This window comes from Loxodonta africana, chromosome 2, assembly GCF_030014295.1.
Source record: "Loxodonta africana isolate mLoxAfr1 chromosome 2, mLoxAfr1.hap2, whole genome shotgun sequence".
NCBI classification, from domain to species: domain Eukaryota; kingdom Metazoa; phylum Chordata; class Mammalia; order Proboscidea; family Elephantidae; genus Loxodonta; species Loxodonta africana.
Window position 1 is genome coordinate 214107677 of NC_087343.1, and position 24722 is coordinate 214132398.

The 24722-nt window shown below is 41.8% G+C and overlaps 1 protein-coding gene across 2 annotated transcripts in view; it reads left to right on the forward strand.

The window, feature by feature from the left end:
• Window positions 1-8295: 8295 nt before the first annotated feature.
• The window catches only part of LOC100674473 (zinc finger protein 420-like), a 47287-nt gene continuing 30860 nt past the window's right edge, over window positions 8296-24722 (forward strand). For both annotated transcript variants that reach the window (XM_023539714.2, XM_064279436.1), the window contains exon 1: window positions 8296-9586. In XM_023539714.2, the coding sequence (XP_023395482.2) occupies window positions 9584-9586 (3 nt within the window). In that variant the 5' untranslated portion in view covers window positions 8296-9583. The remainder of the gene's footprint in view (window positions 9587-24722) is intronic.

The following is a 24722-nucleotide window of genomic DNA, read 5'->3' on the forward strand; positions in this document are numbered from 1 at the left end:
GCCCCTAGATTTCCCCTGGAAGGAGTGGGTATGTTTGGATCCTGCTCAGCAGGCTTTGTAAAGGGGCATAATGTTGGAGAAATACAGGACCTGGTCTACCTGGTGAGGTGGGAGAAGCCAGGATCTACCCTTAAATGTCTGTGCATTTTCTGTTTTGAGTCTCTTGAGAGCCCCTGCCTTTCTTGACTGAGTTTCTGTTCCCTTCTTTATGCGAATGATTGAGGTTTCGTTGATTGGGAACTGAAGAGCTTCATAACCTGGCATCTGGACTTCTACCTTCTCCTTTCTTCAAATGATCTGCCCTGAACTGATGGTGGTTCCAGAACTTGAGTGTGGGTAAAATCTGTGGCCAGCATTTCAAACATCCATTGTCCTGGTTAGTCCCCTGTGCTTTTGATTTAGTAGTTCAGAGGAGAAGAGTGCTTAGAGGTCTGCGCCTTTAAAATGATCCCTAAGCATTTAGGAGGAAGAGGGCAGTGGCTTCTTCTTGTAAAAAAAAAAAAAATTATAACTAAAATTTTGCTGTTTTCACAGTTTTTAAGTGTACAATTCAGTGACATTAAATATATTAACAATGGTGTGTTTCCAAGCCCACCATCTAATTCCAAAACTTCTTCTTCATTCCTAACAGAAACTCAGTACCCCTTAAGCAATAACTCCCCATTCCCTCCTCCCTGAATCCCTGGGAGCCACTAACAAACTTTAGTCTGTATGCTTTTGCCTATTCTGCTTGTTATCACGTAGGTTATATCGTGGAATATTTTGCCTGTTGTGTCTCATTGACTTCATTCAGTATCATGTTTTCCAGGTTCATCCATGGTGAAGCATGAACACAATTTCTTTTATGACCGAATAAAACTTGATGGCATGTGTTTTTTTTTAATTTCAATCCATTTATCTGTTAATGGACACTTGAGTTGTTTCCACCTTTTGGCTATTGAGAATAGTGTCGCAATGAGATTTGGTTTAAAAGTATCTTTTTGAATCCCTGATTTCAAGTCTTTTGGTTGGGTTCAAATGGCCAGTCTAGGAGTGGAGTGTCTGGGTCATATGGAAATTCAATGTTTAAGTTTTTGAGGAACTGCCAAACTGTTTCCACAGCGGTTGTGCTATTTTACTTTCTCACCCACAGTGTGTGAGGGTTCCAATTTCTCTACATCCTCACCAAAACTTCTTCTTTTCCATTTTTCTGATAAGAGCCATCCTGGTGGGTGAGAAATGTTATCTCATGTGGTTTTGATTTACATTTCCCCTGTGACTAGATGACACTGAGCATCTTTTCATGTGTTTGTTGGACATTCGGTTATCTTCTTTGGAGATATGTTTATTTAAGTACCTTGACCATTTTTTAAATTTGAAAGTAGATTGCCAGGCCTTTCTCCCTAGTTTTTTTTAGTGTGGAAACTCCATGGAAACCTCTTTAGCATCATAGCAACATGCAAGTCCCCACTGACAAACGGGTGGTGGCTGTGTATGAGGTACACTGGCCTAGAATTGAAGCTGGGTCTCCCATGTTGGAGGTGAGAGTTTCGCCACTGTCTTAGTCATCTTGTGCTGCTATAACAGAAATACCACAAGTGGATGGCTTTAAAAAAGAGAAGTTTCTTCTCTCACAGTCCAGTAGGCTAGAAGTCCAAATGCAGGGCACTGGCTCCAAGGAAAGTCTCTCTCTGTCGGCTCTGGAGGAAGGTCCTTGTCGTCAGTCTTCCCTTGGTCTGGGGGCATCTCAGCACAGGAACCTCAGGTCCAAAGGACACACTTTGCTCCCGGCACTGCTTTCTTGGTGGTATGAGGTTCCCCTGTCTCTCTGCTTGCCTCTCTCTTTTGTATCTCAGAAGAGATTGGCCCAAGACCCTACCTAATCTTGTAGACCTTGTCAGTATAATTGCCACTAATCTATCTTATTACATCATAGTAATAGGATTTACAAAATACAGGGAAATCACTTAAGAAGATAAAATGGTAGACAGTCATACAATCATACAAAGGAATCATGACCTCACCAAGTTGACAGATATTTTGGGGGGACGCCCTTCAATCCATGACATTCCACCCTTTGGCCCCTAAAAATTCATGTCCTTGCCACACGTAAAACACATTCACCCCATTATAGCAAAAGTCTTAAATCAACTCCAAGTCCAAAATCCAAAAATTCTTCCTCACTGTGAAATCTAGAATACAAGTTATCTTCTTTCAAAAGTACAATGGCAGAACAGGCACAAGCTAGACATTTCCATTACAAATTGGAGAAATTGGAGGGAAAGAAGGCATAACAGGCAGCAAGCAAGTCAGTAGAACATATTAGCCCTCAAGGCTTTGCAAATAATTCTCTGTTCTCTTAGACAATTTACACAATAACCCTGCCCTCCAGACTGTAGGTGTTGGCCACACTCTCCAGATTCTGAGTTGAGGCCCCTCAGCTCTGGGCTTCAGCTTCCTCTTCCAGGCCCACTGGGACAGCAACTCTGCTCCCTCGGCTTTAGACTCACCATTTTCCTGGTCCATCTGAGTGGTGACTCTACCCTTAGAAACACCAGAGGCCACAGCTCCACCCTTTGCAACCCCAGAGGTCATGGCCATACCTTTTTTTTTTTTTAATTTTTATTGTGCTTTAAGTGAAACTTTAGAAATCAAGCCAGTCTCTCATGCAAAAATTTATGTACACCTTGCTATATACTCCTAGTTGCTCTCTCCCTAATGGGACAGCACACTCCTTCTTTCCACTCTATATTTTCATGTTCATTTGGCCAGCTCCTGACCCCCTCTGCCCTTTCATCTCCCATCTAGACAGGAGCTGCCCACATAGTCTCATGTGTCTGCTTGATCCAAGAAGCTCGCTCCTTACCAGTATCATTTTCTGTCCCATAGTCCAGTCCAATCCCTGTCTGAAGAGTTGGCTTTGGGAATGCTTCCTGTTTTGGGCTAACAGAGGGTCGGGGGACCATGACTTCTGGGGTCCTTCTAGTCTCAGTCAGACCATTAAGTCTGGTCTTTTGATGAGAATTTGAGGTCTGTATCCTTCTGCTTTCCTGCTCCCTTAGGGGTTTTCTGTTGTGTTCCCTGTCAGGGCAGTCATCAGTTGTAGGCAGGCACCATCCAGTTCTTCTGGTCTCAGGCTGTTGTAGTCTCTGGTTTATGTGGCCCTTTCTGTCTCTTGGGCCCATAATTACCTTGTGTCTTTGGTGTTTTTCATTCTCCCTTGCTCCAGGTAGGTTGAGACCAATTGATGCATCTTAGATGGCTGCGTGCTAGTGTTTAACACCCCAGACGCCAGTCTCTGAAGTGGGATGCAAAATGTTTTCTTAATAGATTTTATTATGTGACCATACCTTTTCAGATTGAGGCAGTTCAGCTTCTTGTGTTCCTTGTCTCTTCAGCTTCTGCTTCCTGGTTTCTTGGCCTCTCGGCCCTGGGCCCTCACACCCTCATCTACCCTGCTAGGGCAAATGTTTCAAAGCTCTCTGTAGCTCCACCAATAAGTGCCTGGAGGCACCCCACTCCACCAGTAGACTTTGGCCAGAAGGCAGTCAGCTCTCTTGCTCCAAGGTTCAGCAAGCCTAGCTCCACCGATAAGTGCCCAGAGGCACCCCACTCCGCCAGGAATCCTCCTGCGCACAGGCACTTAACTCTCTCGCTCTGTGGGTTGGCTCCAGCGCTGTGTGGCGCTGGTCTCCTGGTTCTGCTGCTATTGGTTCTCTGCTGCCGCGGGTTCTCAGCTGCTCCTGCTTCTCTGCTGCTGCCATTTCTCTGGTGCTGCCGGTCCTTTGCTGCTGCCAGTCCTCTATCCATTCACAGTTTGAAAACCGCTTTCAAATTTTAGGTTGGACCAGCACCCCACTCCCAGTACCAAATTCTGTCTTAGTCATCTAGTGCTGGTATAATAGAAATACCACAAGTGGATGGCTTTAATAAAGAGAAGTTTATTCTCTCACAGTTCGGTAAGCTATAAATCCAAACTCAGGGCACCAGCTCCAGGGAAAGGCTTTCTTTCTCTGTTCTCTCAGGAGGAAAGTCTTTGTGATGCATCAGTCTTCCCTTGGTCTGGGAGCATCTCAGCGTAGAAAACACAGGTTCAATGGATGCACTCTGCTCCCAGCACTGCTTTCTTGGTGGTATGAGGTCCCCAACTCTCTTTTTGCTTCCCTTTCCTTTTTATCTCTTGAGAGATAAAAGGTGGTGCATGCCACACCCCAGGGAAACTCCCTTTACGTTGGATTAGGGATGTGACCTGGGTAAGGGTGGTGTTACAATCCCACCCTAATCCTCTTTAACATAAAATTACAATGACAAAATGGAAGACAACCACGCAATACTGGGAATCATGGCCTAACCAAGTTAATACACACGTTTTTTCTGGTAGGGGAGACATAATTCAATCCATGGCAACCACTGAACAACCAACATCCCAATTTTCTATTACAGTAAGGGTGGCTATTCGACACAGAACTTGCCAATAACATAGACAAAGTCACTGGGTCTCATACTTTTGCATATAAACAACGCAAAGCCCAAGAAGGAAAAAACAGGCTTTTCCCTCCTCCTTCAGTCTTACTCTTTCTCATACAGCAGCCGGCTCGCCACAGTGAGAATGTAGGTTGTGTGGTAACGTAGGCAGAGTAGGCAGAAGGAGGGAACCTGCCTCACTGATTGCTTCACAGAGCACCTGTCTCCTCCTAAAGTGTAACCTCTTGTTATATGAGGAGATAAAATGATAAAGTTCTTAGGTGTTTCAGTTTTCCAGGTGTTTTGTCACTCACAAAGAAAAACGTTCCCACCTGACCAATGAGATTGTTATTTTGTGTTGAGAGATTATGAACATTGTTAATTTTGTGCCTTAGAAAAATGTCATGAAAACCTTCATACTTTGTGAATGAGAGGGAGTGGCTACAACTAATCTTCTCTTTACGAGTAAATTTTCAATTGGCCTTCTACCTTTCATCTTTCTATTTCCTCAGTCCTTGTGGCTTTTACCTATAGTTCTTGGCTAAGACAGTTAAGACAGTAATATCCTGGTGTTTAAGCTCAAGACTCACACCTAAGGTCGATATTACTGTTAGTCTCAACCATCTGTGATACTGTAGACCACTATTCACTGTGTTTATATGAGAATATATCATATTGTTGTACTGTTAAGTCGGTTCAGACTCATAGAAACCTCATGTACAACAGAATGAAACACTGTGGGCCTGTGCTGTCCTCACAATCGTTGTTATGTTGGAGCCTGTTGTTGCTGCCCCCGTGTCAGTCAATCTTGTTAAGGATCTTCCTGTTTTTCACTGACCGTCACTTTGCTAAGCATGATGTCCTTCTCCACGGACTGATCCCTTCCCGTAACATGTCCAAAGTACGTGAGACGAAGTCTCACCATATTGCTTCTAAGGAGCATTCTGGCTGTACTTCTTCTAAGACATATCATATAAATATGTGTAATTATTACTCTAAGACATATCATATATATATGTGTAATTAATGTTATAAATAACAGTAATTATTAAATGTAATCTAATACCCCAATAGACATAATGTGCCTCCCTTTGTATGCTATGCTGTTGTTAGCTTTTGAGTTGCTCTGACTTGTGGTTACCCCATGTGCTGTGGGATGAAATGGACCCTTGTGACTCATAGGATTTTTAATTGGCTGATTTTCACAGAAGTAGGTTACCAGGCCTTTCTTCCTAGTCCATCGTAGTCTGAAAGCTCCTCTGAAACCTATTCAGTATCACAGCATCACAGAATCCTCCACTGAAAGATAAATCGTGGCTACATCTGAGGTGCGTTGGCTGGGAATCGAAGCTAGGTCTCCCAGATGGAAGGTGAGAATTCTACCACTGAAACACCAATGCTTCCCCGAGTTTTGAGAAATCTGCAAAATGTTTCCCGTAGAGGCAGTAGTACCATTTTAAATTGCTACCATTGATAATAGCCATCCTAGTATATGTGAAGTGGTATCTCACTTTTGTCTTGATTTGCATTTTCCTAATCACTAATGACTTTGAACATCTCATGTGCTTATTGGCCATTTGTGTATCTTCTTTGGAGAAATATCTATTCAGATCCTTTGACCATTTTTTATTGTGTTGTTTATTTGTTGTTGAGTTGTAAGAATTTTGTATACATTCTGGATATTAAGCCATTATCTGATACATAATTCCAAAACATTTTCTTCAATCTGTAAGTTGTACTTCACTTTCTTGATAAAGTCTGATGCACAGAAGTTTTAATTTTGATGAAGTCCAATTTATCTACTTTGTCTTTTGTTGCTCATGATTTTGATGTCATGTCTAAGAATCTGTTGACAAAAAGTAGGTCTTGAGGCACTACCCATACGTTTTTACCCTAAAAGTTTTATAGTTTTAGTTTGCATGTGGTAATTATTCTGTTCCAAGTTAATTTTCATATATGGTGTGATGTCTGGGTCCAGCTTCATTCTTTTGCATGTGGAGACCCAGTATTCCCAGCCCCATTTGTTCAAGAGAATTTTTTTCACACAATAGATTATTTACCTTTTTGGTAAATCAACTGACCCTAAATGTATATGTTTATTCTGGCCTCTCAGTTCTATTCCATTGGTCTTTATGTCTATCCTTATAGCAGAACCAGACTGTTTGGATCATTGTAGTTTACAGTACATTTTTTGATACAGATGGATTCATTGCCCTACTTTGTTCCTCTTTTTAAGATTGCTTTGGATTGATTCATGTCTTCTTGCAATTCCATATGAATTCAGGATTTGCTTTTGGCTTTTAGAATTTTAATAGGGATTGCAGTGAATCAGTAGATCACTTTGGGTACTGTTGACATCTTAGCAATATTAAATCTTCCAATCCGTGAACACAGGATTTCTTCCCATTTACTTAAACTGAAAAAAAAAAAAAAAGCCTTTGAGTTGATTCTGACTCATGACCACCTCGTATGTTTCGGAGTAGAACTGCACTCTGTAGGGCTTTCAATAGCTGGGACTTTTGGAAGTAGATCTCCGGGCCTTTGTTCTGAGGTGACTTCCGTTTCTTTAGAGCTTTTGAATTTCTTTCCGTCATGTTTTATAGTTTTCCGTGTACAAGTCTTTCACCTCCCTTGTTTAATTTATTCCTAGCTGTTTCTTTTCTTTTAGATAACCGTTTTCTGGAAGGGTTTAAAAATGAATCAAGCCTCAGAGAAAGAGGGCTGGCCAAGATGGGGCCTGGAGGTCGAGCTCCCTCTGCACCCTGCCTGCCTCAGAGCCCTGGGACTGAAACCTGAACTTGGGGCCTGGGGGAGCAGTGAGCTTCACGAGGCAAACATGCGTGATGGCAATGCGAGGGAAGGAAGGGGTCTAAAACAAGTTGTGCACTTCTCTAGTAGCCTGGCCTTTGTTGATCAGTTTGTTATGGGCCCTCACCCACACCCTCATCCTGCCACAGCCTCCTCAGGCCTCTCAGCCTTCCACAGCTCCCTGAGGGTGGGAAAAGGGCAGTGCTGAGGGTCTCTAACCAGCCCTCCCTATCCAATGACCCCCTTCTGTCCTCTGGCACAGCCTTTCCCCATGACACTCCTTTTGTCCACTCCCCTCTCTCTAGGCTCCTGGTGGGCCATGATCTATGGTCTCTACCCTCAGAATGAGAGCTGGGTGCTGATCTCTTCTCCTCTCCCAGGAAAGGGAGGCTATCACAGAGGCACCATGGAGCCATGGTCAGTCGCGCCCTCCTCCCTGCCTTCAGCTGCCACCTGTCAGCCTCTCTTCACAGGCTTCCATTTTAGGTTCAGCCAAGGTGGGGGAGCAGCTGATTGGGTCCCTCTTTCCTGGATCCTTCATAGGCACCTCATGGCCTCTGTCCTTACCTTGGCCCTTGGCACCCCCTCTTCACCAAGCCCTGGCCATGTCTGGGCTGCAGGGAGCAGCTCCCAGTCTTTCCAGGAAGGCCGAGATTCTGGATACCCTCAGACTCACGAGCTGTGGAGGCTAGGAAGGAGGCAGCCCTGAGGGCCTGTGTCCTAGTTATGGGATGGCTCTGTCCTGGCCCAGGCTCCTCCAGGGATTCTCTGTGTCTCCTGGTATCTGGCTGTCCACCTCTGGGACAAGTTTCATTGGTAACCTGCATTCTGCTTTGGAGACAGCTGTGGGAGTGTGCATCGGCTCGCACTACCCACTCAGGCCTTTCTCCACACACAGCGCGCTCTAGCCACAGGGATGCGGGGGCACTGGGATGGCATCTATCTTCAGTGATAAGCCCAGTGTGGGCCAGAGCCTGGAACAGGCGAGCAGGACCCAACTGGACCACCAAAGCCAGCCAGGGAGTAGGGGGCTTGGACCTGGTTAGTAGAGCAGGCTGAGACATGGCGTCTATGATAGAATGTTCCTTTCTTCAGTTACAGGCTCTGGAGCAGGGAGCACTTGGATGTGGATACCCCAGGGATCTTGTGCAAATGCAGAGTTTTATCTTGGGTGGGGCTTGAGAGTCTCTGTGTGTCACAAGGTCCCGGTTTAAGCTGAAAATAACTATTATAGATGTAGGATGTAGCCACTGGTACACAGATCACGTGAGAGTGAGAGAAAACATTTACACCAAGACCAAAATAAAAGAGTATGAGACAGCTGCATGGGGTAGTGAGGAGAAAAGAAGTGGGAGCAGACTGCTTCTCAGAGGAAACGTAATGATTTTCTGATTTACTGGTTGAGCGATTTTTATAAGGTTGAAAGAGAATGGGTTCAGGAATTCTCCCAGGGTTCTGGAAAGCTGGTGGTGTCATGGTCAAAGAGTGAAGAAAAACAAAGAAATTAAAAACCTCAAAGGGAAGAAAGAAATGTTAGTTGCAAAATCAGCAGGAAAAATACTGATCACATATTACCGTGCTATAAATGAAAAGTTTTTTAAAAAAACAAAGCACAACAGAAGAGTTTTAACTGCACATAATTAGAAATTATTGACGCATGATGAGTTCATTGACTTGAACTTGAAAAATATATTCTCCCTGAAAATTCACCTATGTTGATAATCAAATAAAATGTGTGGGTTAATCTCATAGGCAAACCCTCAACCTAAGCCACGGGCCCTGATGCCCTGCGGGAAGCGGGGCTCATGTTCCCCAGCCTGGGCAGGCCTGGATGCCTTTCCTGCTCTGGGATGAGGAGGCCCCTCCATCTGTGACTTTGTTCCCAGAGGAAGAGGCCTGTGGAGCTGCATGAAGAATTCAAATGTGTGCTCTGAAGGCTGGAGCAGGATCTGCCTTAAATGCAAATATCTTCAGAGTGGAGCATGGCCCTGAGCCTGGGGGAAAGCCCTACTCAGGGAAAGGGCTGAAGGCCAGGAAGCTGTCTCTTCCTCCTTACCCAGCACTGTCTCCTTCTTCCATTTCAGGTCCCAGGAGTGGCACAGGGAGAGCTAGTGCAGTCTAGGCAGCGGGGGACTGAGGGTGACCGTCCTGCCCATCCACGCAATCACAAGTAAGGATTTTCACTGCTCTGACTGGCTGTGTGGACTGAACATCATTCATCTGCCTCCGGACTGCCTAGTAGCCCTGCTTCCACTGCCATCCCTCTTCCTAAAGTGGCTTCTTGGGCTTAGAGAGCACATTCGCATTGACTTCCAGAAGCGGGAGCCAGGAAATGGTGAGTCCTACAGAGAGCTGGGGTAATGTTACTGCAAGGGGAGAGGCTAGGTATGAATTGTTGGGGGACCATGTGCTCCTGGCCTTGTGCTTCTCAGTGAGGTAAAAAGGTGGCAGAGGAGGCTAAGGCACTGAGCCCTAACAGGCCTCCTGCGGCCCTTTTGCACTGTCGCTGGGCCCTTTCTCTACACACACAGAGATTTTCAAGCCTTGGAAGCCTGGGGCCGCCTTCCTTATATGACTGTCAGGACTGGCATCATGGGGCGTTAACATCCCTCTCCTGGGTCTTGGTTCTCTGCGTTGAATGACAGAACCTCCTGACCAGAGTCTGAAGCAGAGCAGCTGTGACTGAGGAGACCAAGGCCAGGTCCTCCAGAGCCACCCTTGTCCCATCCTGCAGTTTTCTTGGCTTCCCCCAGGCACTGGAGCCTTTTCTGTGCAGTTGTAAAACTACAGGTCCCCCCTCACACTGTGTGGTTTGGTGGAAAATGGGGGAGAGGCTGGTAGCAGAAGGCCCTGACTATTAATGGGATCCTCAGCGGGGCTTGGTCCGCTCGTGAATTCACCACTGAAATAAGGCGAGGGACAGTGAGTGCAGCTGGATCGTGTATGGGGCCTCTAGCTCCGTCCTTTTGGAGGGATGCTTTTTCCTTGAGGCTTTCAGGTGTGTGAGCAGCATGTGTCCCCAGTCTGAGTCTTTGTCCTCCCACCCATCTCTGCTAAAGCTGATATTAAACCCAGTGCCGTCGAGTCAATTCCAACTCATAGTGACCCTATTAAAAAAAAAAAGGGCCCTATAATTTTCACCTGATCTCCACCTTCTCTCCACAGTCTTGATTTGGAATCTAAAATAAAAGTGTTCTTTTTTGCTAGACAGGCTCACCTTACGAGGTGGTATTTTTAACTTCTTGGGTTTAGTTTCCAGTTGGAGAAAATTTCTAGATCACTTTCTGTTTGTACTGAGAATTTTTCAGTTTTTTTCTTATATAATTTATTTTATTTTTATTATTTTTGTTGAGAATATACACATCAGAACCTATACCAATTGAACAATTTCTACATGTACAATTCAGTGGCATTGATTAGATTTTTTTGAGTTTCTCAACAATTCTCACCCTCCTTTTCCCACTTGTTCCTCCCCCACTGATGTAAATTCACCCCCCCCAAGTTTCCTACCTTACCACTTTCTAATCGTGCACATATCTAATAAACATTCTTTTTTGTCCTTCAAAAATTGCAGCTCTTTTATTCTTAAAAAGTTTTACATAATATATACAAATTTAGTAATCCATAAAACACCTTTTCAGAATTGCTAATATGAGTTGAATAGAGTTCATTATAATAGTTTTAAATTGCTTTCCAATTTTTTTTTTTTTAATTTTTCTTATGCTTTAAGTGACAGTTTACAAACCAAGTCAGTCTTTCATACAAAAACCTGTGTAAAACCTTGCTATATACTCCTGGAAACCCTGGTGGTGTTGCGGTTAAGTGCTACGGCTCTTAACCAAGAGGTCAGCAGTTCAAATCCACCAGGAAACTCCACGGGGCAGTTCTATGCTGTCCTATAGGGTCGTTATGAGTCGGAATCGACTTGACGGCAGTGAGTTTTTTCTTTTTTTTTTTATACTCCTAGCTGCTCTCCCCCTAATGAGACAGCACACTCCTTCCTTCCACTCTTTATTTTCATGTCCATTTGACCAGCTCCTGACCACCCCTGCCCTCTCATCTCTCCTCCAGACAGGAGCTGCCCACATAATCTCGTGTGTCTACTTGATTCAAGAAGCTCACTCTTTACCAGTATCATTTTCTATCCCATAGTCCTGTCCAATCCCTGTCTGAAGGGAATGGTTCCTGTCTTGGAGTAACAGAAGGTCTGGGGACCATGACCTCTGGGGTCCTTCTAGTCTCAGTCAGATCATTCTTTTTACAAGAATTTGGGGTCTGCATCCTATTGCCCTCTTGCTCCCTCAGGAGTTCTCTGTTGTGTTCCCTGTCAGGGCAGTCATTGGTTGTAGCCGGGTACCATCCACGTCTTCTGGTCTCAGGCTGATGTAGACTCTGGTTTATGTGGCCGTTTCTGTCTCTTGGCCTCATAATTACCTTATGTCTTTGGTGTTCTTCATTCTCCTCTGCTCCAGGTGGGTTGAGATCAATTGATGCATCTTAGATGGCCACTTGCAAGCATTTAAGACCCCAGACCCCACTCTCCAAAGTGGGATGCAGAATGTTAATAAATTTTATTATGTCAATTCACCTAGATATCACCTGAAACCATGGTCCCCAAACTCCCACCACTGCTACGCTGGCCTTTGAAGCATTCAGTTTATTCAGGAATCTTTGCTTTTGGTTTAGTCCAGTTCTGCTGACCTCTCCTATATTGTGTGTTGTCTTTCCCTTCACGTAAAGTAGTTCTTATCTACTACCTAGTTAGTGAAAACCCCTCCCCCTCCCTCCCTCCCCACTCTCGTAACCATCAAAGAATATTTTCTTCTCTGTTTAAACTATTTTTTGAGCTCTTATGATAGTGGTCTCATACAATATTTGTCCTTTTGCATGTGACTAATTTCACTCAGCATAATGGCTTCCAGATTCATCCATGTTATGAAATGTTTCACGGATTCATCATTGTTCTTTACTGATGCATAGTATTCGCTTGTGTGAATATACCATAATTTTTCCATTCATCTGTTGATGGGCACCTTAGTTGCTTCTATCCTTTTGCTATTGTAAACAATGCTACAGTGAACATGGGTGTACATGTGTCTGTTCATGTAAAGGCCCTTATTTCTCTAGGATGTATTTATGTATTCCAAGGAGTGGGATTGCTGGATTGTATGGTAGTTCTGGAAACACTGGTGGCGTACTGGTTAAATGCTATGGCTGCTAACCAAAAGGTCAGTAGTTTGAATCTGCGAGGCGCTCCTTGGAAACCCTGTGGGGCAGTTCTGCCCTGTCCCGTAGGTTCGTTATGAGTCAGAATTGACTCTACGGCAGTGGGTTTGGTTTAGTTTGGTTTATGGTAGTTCTATTTCTAGCTTTTTACGGAACCGCCAAATTGATTTCCAAAGTCATTGTACCATTTTACGTTTCCACCAGCCTTGTATAAGTGTTCCAGTCTCTCCACAACCTCTCGAACATTTATTATTTTGTGTTTTTGGATTAATGCCGGCCTTGTTTTTGTTGGAGTGAGATGGAATCTCATTGTAGTTTCGATTTGCGTTTCTCTAATGGCTAATGATGGTGAGTGTTTCCTCATGTATCTTTTAGCTACCTGAATGTGTTCTTTAGTGAAGTGCCTGTTCATATCCTTTGCCCATTTTTTAACTGGGTATTTGTCTTTTGTAGTCGAGTTTTTGCAGTATCATAGATTTTAGAGATCAGATGCTGATCGGAAATGTCATAGCTGAAAACTTTTTTTCCCAGTCTGTGGGTAGTCTTTTTACTCTTTTGGTGAAGTCTTTGGATGAGCATAGATGTTTGATTTTTAGAAGCTCCCAGTTATCTAGTTCTTTTGCATTGTTAGTAATGTTTCGTATACTATTTATGCCATGTGTAGGGCTCCTAATGTTGTTCCTATTTTTTCTTACATGATCTTTATCATTTTAGATTTTATATTTAGGTCGTTGATTCATTTTGAGTTAGTTTTTGCACATGGTGTGAGGTATGGGTCTTGTTTCATTGTTTTGCAGATGGATATCCAGTTTTGCCAGCACCATTTGTTAAAGAGACTGTCTTTTCCCCATTTAACTGACTTTGGGCCTTTGTCAAATATCACCTACTCATATGTGGATGGATTTATGTCTGGATTCTCAATTCTGTTCCGCTGGTCTATGTTTCTGTTGTTGTACCAGAACCAGGCTTTAGTAAAGATTTTTCATAATAAATCTTTGTACATCCTTGATTTTTTTTCCTTAGGACTAATTACTATAATTATGATTATTATGTCAAAGAGGAGAAATCATGTTTTTTTTTTTTTATATATATTTTGACAATTTGACTTCTGGAAAACTGGCTTCATCTTACTCCCTAGTAACTTATGAGGCTGTGTTTCCCTATGTTCTTGAGAAATTTGATTCTTTTTTTTTTTTGACCATTTTGATGTGTGAAAAATTTTGTTATTCTGCATTTATATTTCTTTTTTTATTGTAGAACTGTGAATTTCTCTTTTCAGTACTGTTAGAATTTGTTTTATGTACTTGGGAGCCCTGTCATTGGGTGCAGAGGTGTTTATTATCGTTAAGTCTTCATGATGGATAATCCCTTTAATCATTGTATAGTGCTCTTCTTTGTCTTTTATGGTGTATTTTGTTTTAAAGTCTATTTTATCTTAGATTAGTATTGCCACTTCTGTCTTTTTTTTTTTTTTTTGAAGTGATTTGCTTGATATATGTGTTTCCATCCTTTGATTTTTAATGAATTTACATCTTTGTTTCTAAGGTGTGTCTCTTGTAAACAGCATAGTGATGGATCCTGTTTTTTTAATCCATCCTGTCACTCTCTATTTCTTTGTGGGTGCATTTAGACCGTTTACATTTAGTGTAATTATTGATAGTTGTGAGTTTATTGCTGTTATTTTGTAGTGCTGTTTTTTGTGGTGCTGACGTTATCTTTGTTTCTCTTACTCTTCTGTGCTGAGTTCCTTTTGTTTGTGGATTTCTTTTTCATTTCTTTTGTTTTTGTAGATTTTGTTCTTATTGACAGTTTATGTTTTTCTTCTTTTGATGAGTAGGTTTGTTAACTTTCTTTTTGATTACCTTGAAATTTACCCTTATCTTCCTAGGCTTCAACCAGTCTATTAAGAGAATTTTTCAATTTAATGTATATAAACTTCTCAAATACTGAGAATTGCCTTCTTAAACTGATTTAAGTATAAAAATTTAAATGTGAAGCACATTATTTCTCCTCTGTTAAACAAAGGGTAGCTTGGAATTTGTATTTGGTTTTTAATTAACAAAATTTCCAGGCATCTTTTTATGACAATACATAGAGAACTTAAATCTAAATTCTTATAAAACTTCACAGTACTGCATATGGTTGATCTTCGTTTGTTTGTTTTGACCATACCGCCACCAGTGGACACCTGGATTGTATCCAGTATTTTACTCTTACAAAGCTTGCTCTAAGTGAAGGTAAATGTAAATTTCTGAGATCCAAGTATTAAAAGTTTAGACATGTAAGTCGTTCTGAACTAAAACAAGTTAAATCAGAGTGAATGGGTTTTCACATGACTTTGTAAAATTGTTATATGAAAATTACGTTTCATGTTTTAAGCCACTGCTTTAAGCTTTTTTTGTCAACTGTATCATAAACAAGGAGTGCATAAATGGCTCATGTATAGTTTAAGTAACAGGAATCTAAATCCCTGATTGTAAATAGGCCTTGTCAGTTTTTATGGCCTCCCAGTGTGTCCCACCCTGATCTGGTCTATTTCCTGCCTGGACATAATATCTATCTGCATTTGAGGAGTTTATTATTATTACAGTTATTATATCTTTGACACCCAAGTCTTTTATTTATTTATTTTTTAAATAGCATTTTGTCATTTTTTCAGTAAAGGTTTACACAGCAGTTTAGGTTCCCTTTCAACAATTTCCACACAAATTGTTCAGTGACGTTGGTGACATTCTTCACAATTCATAAACATTCTCAGTATTTCTGTTCTGGTCGTTCCCTTTCCACTGATCTAGTTCCCCTGTCCTTACCTTCTTATCTTTGTTTTAAAGTAATTCTTGACTGTTTGGTCTCCTATAGATTATCTTTTAATGGAGCATAGTACTCAAAGGCAATATTCTTTATTACGTGAGCCAATCTGTTATTTAGTTAAAAAGAGACCTCAGGGGCTAGTTTTGACTCAGGGTTTAAAGAGTATCTCAGGGCAACAGTCTTGGGGAGTCCCCAGTCTCAACTGGTTTTTTTGGGGGGAATTTGAAATTCTTCACATTTTTCTCCCTTTCTATCAGGGTCCATCTACTGTGGCCCTTGTCAGAATGGCCAGTAATGGTAGCCAGATACCATCTCATCTGGTACTTTAGGTCTGAGGTTTATGTAGACCCTTAGTCCTGTAGACTAGTTTCTTCTTTGAGTCATTGGTTTCCTTCTTTCTCTTTTGCTCCAGACGAGTAGAGACTAGTAGTTGTATCTTAGATGGCCCTTGTTAGCATTTAAGACTCCAGACATTACTCGTGAAATTTGGCTATAGAACATTAACTTTATGAAGTATATTATATCAGTTGCCCGAGATGTCTCACAACAGTGTGGTCCTAATCCTTCAATCCCAGCAAACCAATCCTGCTGGTGGGTTGGTTACGTCTAAGAAGCATCCATAAACGTGGCATCTAAGTTTTAATCCATAATCTCTGTATTGGTTGGTTTTGCCTCTTTCCAGCTGTTTGTAAATTTAATTATAACTGTGTCGGGTTCTTCCATGACTTGTTTTCCTCAGAATGCTTTTGAGTTTCATACATGTTGTCTGTAGCTCTACTCTCCCCAAGTTGCTATGTATGCTTGCGTTCATACAGTGGGCCAGCATTTATCTACCCTTTGTAGGGTTTACAGGATTTGGGTGGTTCGGGTGTAACTTTTGTTCTTGTGAATATTGCTTCATTCTCTTTCTGAACTCCAAGTGCAATCACTCTCTAGTGAAGGAGAAATCACTGAGTTATAGATATAAAAGCCTGTTGCTGTTGAGTCGATTGCAACTCATAATGACCCTATAAGACAGAGTAGAACTGCCCCACAGGGTTTCCAGGGAACAGCTGGTGGATTCCAACTTCAAATTTTTGGTTAGCAGGTGAGCTCTTAAACACTGCACCACCAGGACTTCTGTAAATCGTAGCCAAGTTCTAATTTACTAAAAGAACTGATGCATTTTTCAAATTTTCTCTCCCATGAAGTATACATATATATCTTATTTGTCCCATGTGCTTATCTGATGAAGTAATTTTTGATCTTGTAATCAGTATAAAACCATATCTTGCTTTGATTTCATTGTTCAAGCCCCTTACTCTACTCCATTGTTGAAAAGGCTGTGCGTATTTTCCTGTTGTTCATTTATATCTCTATGACTTTTTAGGGCTTCTTTCTAAACTTGGGAAAATTTTCCACTCTTGTGTAACTTCTCACTCATTTTGTTGCCCTTTGATGAACTGTGAATTTTAATATATTGGAATTTGGCCAATCTTTTCCCTTATGTCTTAATCTTATTTAAAATTTGTTTCTCTATTCTAATGTCATAAGATCATTTGCTTTTAACTTCTCAAAGTATTAAAATTTTACGTTCTCGTAACTAAAACTGACCCATGTGGAATCGATTTTTGCATGTGGAGTACATAGGAATAGACTGTTCCAATTAGGTAATTATTTTATAAAAAATAAGCCTTTTGCCTTCTACTTGATTCCAGCTTATGGTGACCCCATGTGTTTCAGAGTAGAATTGCACTCCATAGGATTTTCAGTGGCTGATTTTTTGGAAGTAAATCATCAGACCTTTCTTCCAACATACCTGTACCTTGCCTTCAACCTCCAACCTTTTCTTTGTATGAGCAATTAATCGTTCACCCAATCCAGGGACTCCAAGTAGTTGATTCTTCCCCACATATTAAAGTGTGAGTGCTTTCTGTCTCTGCCCTGCAATGCTTGCTGTGTCATGAATCAACTTTCCATAGATATGGGTGGGCCTTTTCTGGGGCCATTTATTTTTTTTCTGTTGGTCAATTATGTATGCTTATAATGATATTATACTGTCTAATATATTATAGCTCCATTTGTAAAATTAGTATGTGTGAATACAATTTTATATACGTGTGTGGAGAAGCCCATTCTTTCCTTATTTCTTAGAATACCTTGGCTCTTTGTGGACATTTGCAGTTACATATATACGTTTGAAGAAATTTTTGTGAAGTTCAAAAGAGATTGGTTGGAATTTTATTGAAGTGCATTGGAAATAATGATCTATTTGTAGAGAACAGTTGTCTAAGAGTATGCACTGTGTTTTCATTTATTTCAGTCTATTTACCCAGCCCACCAGTGCCCTCAGTCTATTTAGATGTCCTTTAATAATGTTTTATAATTTTCTCATTGGGATCGCTTGTTAATTTTTAATTACACTTCTTTTCGATGCCTTTTATCCTTACTAAAAATATGTTATCTTTTTAAAATTAATTTCACCAATGGCTGGTGCTAGCATATATAAATGAAATAGTTAAAATAAATCTTAACTTGATATTTATTTTGTAACCTAAATACTCTCAGTCCTATAATCATCTGTACCATCTTTAGGGGTTCTACATATACAGTTACTTAACCTAAAAATATAGGTTGGGTGCTTTTTTAATCTTTAACATCCTCCTTTATTTTCTTTTTTTGGTATGTATTGGCTACAACCTCTAGGATAACGTTGACTAGGAATGGAATAATGGGTATCCTTGTTTTTCACCTCTTACTAGAAAAGTTTTGACATTTTCAGTATGTTCTTTGGTATACATTTTTGTATATGCCCATTTTTATCATTTCTTATCTGATTATGTCCATAACCTTCTAGCACGTCTCCCAGCTTTTACGTTTGCCCCCACACACAGTTTCTTTAAGTTCTTTAAGTGCTCTCATGTCATTTTCCATCTCTGCTCAAAGGCATACAGTTGCTCTGCATGTCACTCAGATGGGAAGCCTGGTCTTTTCAGAAGCTAGCATGTTCCCCAGAGTATTATATGCACACTGGCTCCAATCCCCTTTCCAAACTACCATCACTTTCCAGGTTCTCACTTTTCTCAGGCCATGCCGGGGTTCGGATCTCCCTGAAACATATGACGCACACGTCCACCTGCTGGCCTGTGCTCTGGCATTCCTCCTCCTGGAACAGTCTCTTCTCAGCTATCCCTTGAGTCATTTCTTCACACCTTTCAAGTCTTAGCTCAGATCAGTCTTCTCAGTGAAGCCCACCCTGAATATCCTAACTCATACTGCTACTTGCATCGTCAGCACTGTCAGTACTCTGCATTCCAGTAATCAGATCTCAGCCTTGTAGTGAACCTGGGCCCTGGGCAGTGACTCACTTGTGCTTCTCTCCCTCCATCTCCCCCACTGTGGTGAGACAAGAAGCCCTGATGGGGCTGAGGTTGGGTATGTCACCGCTCCAGGTCTGTTAGACTCCGGTAAAACAGTTTCCCTTGAGAGCAGGCCTTGTGAAGCAGACCAGAATGCTCTGAGCGAGTTTCAGAATGGCTGCTTTTCTACTGGTCCCCACTAGCAGGACAAGGGACTTTTTCTCTGATCTTCACACTGTGGAGGTTGTAGGATACATGGTGGTAAAACTCACAAAACTGTGTGGGTCTCCCTAAGGTGGGCCTCCTGGCATATTTATCCCTGAAGCTTGTGCACACCAAGCATGGTACTGATCCTAGCAATGGTTTTTGCTCTTGGGCTTCTGCTCTGGAATGATTGGCGTATGGTTCCCTCCAGGGCTGGGGACAGTCGTTTGCCCTGTGACCACAGTACTCTGAGTTCAGTATGTTCAGCTGTTTTTTCTTGAGGATGATGGAAGTGATGACTTCCAGGCTCTTTTCATATCGGACTAAAACCTGACAGTCTTCATTTGTGTTTTGTATAATTGCTATTGTCTGTTTTCTTTTACTTTCTTGATAGTGTTTATCCATGCTGCTTTTATTCTTCCAGTGCCCCAGTGTATGTGTTTACCCTTTGCTAACGACTGTTTCATTTTGTGAATAACCAGTGCATCTTCCCTTTCCCAGCCATGAAGGGCAGTGGTGCTGTTTGACTCCTGTGCCTCTCTGCTGGGAGTTGTTGAAGTCAGTGAACCTCAGAAATCTGTATGAGTGTTTGCAAAATCATCACAGAGTTCCCCCAAGTCTTTAGAATTGAAAGCGTGATTTTTTTGTCCTTACCAGCCAGGTTTCAGTAGCCAGTGTTTCCTAAAATGATTGTTTCGCTTTCATCTGCACTAACTCACTAAGATACATGTGCCTGTGTTACTGTTTATTCCATTATTGTGGTGCATTTTTCATAGAACTTACCAGTATTTGGCATCTTGTTGTTGTTGCTGTGGTCAGTTCCGACTCATAGCAACCCCATATGTGCAGAGTAGAACTGCTCCATAGGGTTTTCAAGGCTGTGGCCTCTCAAAGTAGATTACCAGGCTTGTCTTCCAAGGAAGCTCTGGGTGGCTTTGAAATGCCAGCCTTTCAGCTTGCAGTCAAGCACTTCACTAGTTGCATCACCCAGGGAGCTTGGCATTGTATTTTCTTAACTGCCACTCACAAGGAAGTTATGATCCATGTGCATCTGGATATTTCTGTTTTGTTCGGTGCTATATCTTGTTTGCCCATTTGAAGTAGGCTCTGTGTCAATATTACATAAATCAATTTTAATGAACGAAAAAGCCAAATATAAGGCCTGAAGGGAAACAGTCTTGCCTGACACATGGGGCTCTGCCAGGAGGAGATTCAGGTTGTCTGAATGGAATAGGATGTTTCCTTTGTCACCTCTCCCTGCTACCCAGTAGGCTCAAGATCACCCGTGTAATTGAGGATTAACAGCCAGAATGACAAGCACACTGTAGGTATAGGAACAGAAAGGGAGGTGTCAGGGAGGATATTAGTCTCAGGCATGTAGACCTGCATTGTGACTCTGGCTCAGCAACATACCATTTGGGCAATATTGAGCATATGATTAATAAATTGTAACTTTCCTCAGCTATAACCTCTTTGAAGCAATATGTGCTTAAGAGAGGCATGAGGAATAAATGAACTGGGGTGCTGAAAGCTTTCTGCAGATTCCTTCAAGTATAGTAGTTGCTCGATAATTGCAACATTTTATCATGAACATATTGTAGGAATGGAAGTTAGGGCTTTTGATGGCTTTAACATGTGTAGCCAGGTCCACAGCAGTGGAGGAGACTTGGAATGTGGTACTAGATTAGAGTTTGTTGTCACATTGTCATACCTGGATTGATTAGGTGATGACCTTGACAGCTCACTTCACCCCGTAGCCTATCTATTCTATAGCTGCTTGGCTGTTCAGTAAAACTGCAGCAGCAGCAGTGCGGTGTAGAAGCCTTTTGTGTCCTCACCACATGTGGGAGCCAAAGGGTTAATGGCATTTTACAGATGCCAGTCCTACAGCTCAGAGGTCAGGGTTCAGGTCGTCATGCTTTTGTGGATTCCCAGGGCTGCACATGAGAGAAGAATTTGGAGTGGAGCGTCTAGAGGATTGGTGTATAATCTCTGTTTCCTGGAACACACAAGCTGTTCAACAGCTAAATCCCCTGTACTTCAGTGAACTTACCAGAAAACGTGAATTTTAACCCCTTGTTCCTGGTCAATAAACACAGTGCCGTTTTGGTTCTACAGAGATTGGGCTCTTTCTCATCCTGTAAAATTAGCGTGTGTTTGTGTGGGTGTCTGGCTGTGTGTGTTGAGTGGAGCAGTAACTAATCATTGCTGTACAGTAGGTTTGGGTCTCAAAGTTTGAAAATTGTGATGATGTCTGGATTCTATTTTTTACTCTGTCTCACCTGAGCTCCGTTTACCTGTTTTTTTTTTTTATATAAATTTGTTTTCATTGTGCTTTAAGTGCAAGTTTACAAATCAAGTCAGTCTTTCATACAAAATATTATATAACCCACCCAAACCCAGTGCCCTGAGTAGATTCCGGGTCGCTATATGTATTATATACACCTTGCTATTTACTCCTAGTTGCTCTCCCCTTAATGAGACAGCACACTTCTTCTCTCCACCCTGTATTTTCTGTGTTCATTCAAGCTATCTTCTGTGCCCCTCTGCGTTCTCTCCCCTCTGGACAAGAGCTGCCCACATAGCCTCATTTGTCTATGGGAGATAAGAAACTCACTCCTCACCAGTATCATTTTCTATCTTATAGTCCACTCCAATCCCTGTCTAAAGAGTTGGCTTTGGGAATGGTTCCTATCTTGGGCTAACAGAATGTCTGAGGACTATGACCTGCAGAGTCCTTCCAGTATCAATCAGACCATTAAGTCTGGTCTTTTGACGAGAATTTGAGGTCTGCATCCCACTACTCTCCTGGTCCTTCAGGGGTTCTCTGTTGTGTTCCTTGTCAGGGTCGTCATCCGTTGTAGCCGGGCACCGTCTAGTTCTTCTGGTCTCAGGCTGATGTAGTCTCTGGTTTATGTGGCCCTTTCTGTCTCTTGGGGACATAATTACCTTGTATCTTTGGTGTCCTTCATTCTCCTTTGGTCCAGGTGGGTTGAGACCAATTGATGCATCTTAGATGGCCGCTTGCAAGGGTTTAAGACCCCAGAGGGCACACACACCAAAGTGAAATGCAGACTGTTTCCTTAACAGATTTTATTATGCCAATTGACCTAAATGTCACCTGAAACTGTGGTCTCCAGACCCCTGCCCCTGATACTCTGGTTTTTGACTTGTTCAATTTTTTCAGGAAACTCCTTTGCTTTTGGTTTAGTCCAGTTGTGCTGACCGCTCCTGTATTGTGTGTGGTCTTTCCTTTTACCTAAAGTAGTTTTTGTGAACTATGTAATTAGTGAATACCCCTTTCCCTCCCTCCCTCCCCACTCTCATAACCATCAAAGAATTTTTTTTTTCTGTGTTTAAACTATTTCTTGAGTTCTTATAAAAGTGGTCTTATACAATATTTGTCCTCTCAGCTGACTAATTTCACTCAGCATAATGCCTTCCAGATTCCTCCACGTAATAAAATGTTTTACAGATACATCATTGTTTTGTATCGATTCGTGGTATTCCATTGTGTGAATATACTGTAATTTATTTATCCATTCATCCATCGATGGGCACCTTGGTTGCTTCCATCTTTTTGCTATTATAAACAGTGCCACAGTGAACATGGATGTGTATATATCTGTTCGTGTAAAGGCTCTTATTTCTCTAGGATATATTCCAAGGCCCCCACATGTTTGTCAGTTTGTCGTACTGTGGGGGCTTGCATGTTGCTGTGCTGCTGGAAGCTACGCCACCTGTATTCAGATACCAGCAGGTAGTTCTATTTCTAGCGTTTTAAGGAAGTGCCAAATCAATTTCCATTTTACATTACCACCAGAAGTATATAAGTGTTCCAGTCTCTCTGCAACCTCTCTAACATTTCTAATTTTGTGTTTTTTGGCTTAATGCCAGCCTTGTTGGAGTAAGAGGGTATCTCATTGCAGTTTTCGTTTCCACTTCTCTAATGGTTAATGATCCTGAACATTTCCTCATATATCTGTTAGCTGCCTGAATGTCTTCTTTGGTGAAGTGCCTGTTCATATCCTTTGCCCATTTTTTTAATTGGGTTATTTGTCTTTTTATTGTTGAGTTTTTGCAATATCATGCAGATTTTAAAGATCAGATGCTGATCAGAAATGTCATAGCTAAAAACTTTTTCACAGTCTGTAGGTAATCTTTTTACTGTTTTAGTGAAGTCTTTGGGTGAGCATAGGTGTTTGATTTTTAGGAGCTCCCAGGTGTCTAATTTGTCTTCTACCATTTGTGCATTTTTAGTAATGTTTTCTATACTGTTTCTACCATGGATTAGGCTGCTAGTGTTGTCCCTATTTTTACTTCCATGATCTTTATCATTTTAGATTTTTTATTTATGTCTTTGATGCATTTTGAGTTAGTTTTTGTGCATGATGTGAGGTATAGGTCTTGTTTCATTTTTTTTTTTTTTTTTTTTGCAGATGGATATCCAATTGTGTCAGCACCATTTGTTAAAGAGACTCTTTTCCCCCTTTAACTGACTTTGGGCCTTTGTCAAATATCAGCTACTCATATGTGGATGGATTTATGTCTGCATTCTCAATTCTGTTCCATTGGTCTATGTATCTGTTGTTGCACCAGTACCAGGCTGTTTTGACTACTGTGGCAATATGATATGTTCTAAAATCAGGTAGCGTGAGCCCTCCCACTTTGTTGTTCTTTTTCAGTAATGCCTTATTTATCTGGGGCCTCTTACCGTTCCATATGAAGTTGGTGATTTGTTTCTCCATCTCATTAAAAAATGTCATTGGAATTTAGATGGGAATTACATTGTATCTATAGATCACTTTTGGTAGAATAGCCATTTTTACCATGTTGACCTTTCCTATCCATGAGCAAAGTATGTTTTTCCACTTATGTAGGTCTCTTTTGGTTTCTTGCAGTAGTTTTTCTTTTTTATTTTTTTTGTACTTTTTATTGTACTTTAAGTGAAAGTTTCCAAATCAAGTCAGTTTCTCACACGAAACCCATACACACCTTGCTACACACTCCCAATTACTCTCCCCCTAATGAGACAGCCCACTCTCTCCCTCCACTCTCTCTTTTCGTGTCCATTTTGCCAGCTTCTAACCCACTCCACCCTCTCATCTCCCCTCCAGGTGGGAGATGCCAACATAGTCTCAAGTGTCCACCTGATCCAAGAAGCTCACTCCTCACCAGCATTCCTCTCCAACCCATTGTCCAGTCCAATCCATGTCTGAAGAGTTGGCTTCGGGAACGGTTCCTCTCCTGGGCAACAGAAAGTCTGGGGCCCATGACCTCTGGGGTCCTTCTAGTCTCAGTCAGACCATTAAGTCTGTTCTTAGGAGAATTTGGGGTCTGCATCCCACTGCCCTCCTGCTACCTCAGGGCTTCTCTGTTGTGTTCCCTGTCAAGGCAGTCATCAGTTGTAGCTGGGCACCATCTAGTTCTTCTGGTCTCAGGATGATGTAGTCTCTGATTCATGTGGCCTTTTCTGTCTCTTGGGCTCGTAATCACCTTGTGTCCTTGTTGTTCTTCATTCTCCTTTGATCCAGGTGGGTTGAGACAATTGATGCATCTTAGATGGCTGGTTGCTAGCATTTAAGACCCAGACACCACTCTTCAAAGTGGGATACAGAATGTTTTCTTAATAGATTTTATTATGCCCATTGACTTAGATGGCCCCTGAAACCATGGTCCCCAGACCCCTGCCCCTGCTATGCTGGCCTTCGAAGCATTCTCTTTATTCAGGAAAATTCTTTGCTTTTGGTTTAGTCCAGTTGTGCTGACCTCCCCTGTATTGTGTGCTGTCTTTCCCTTCACCTAAAGTAGTTCCTATCTACTGTCTAATTAGTGAATACCTCTCCCCCATTCTCCCTCCCTCCTGCCTCTTGTACCCACAAAAGAATGTGT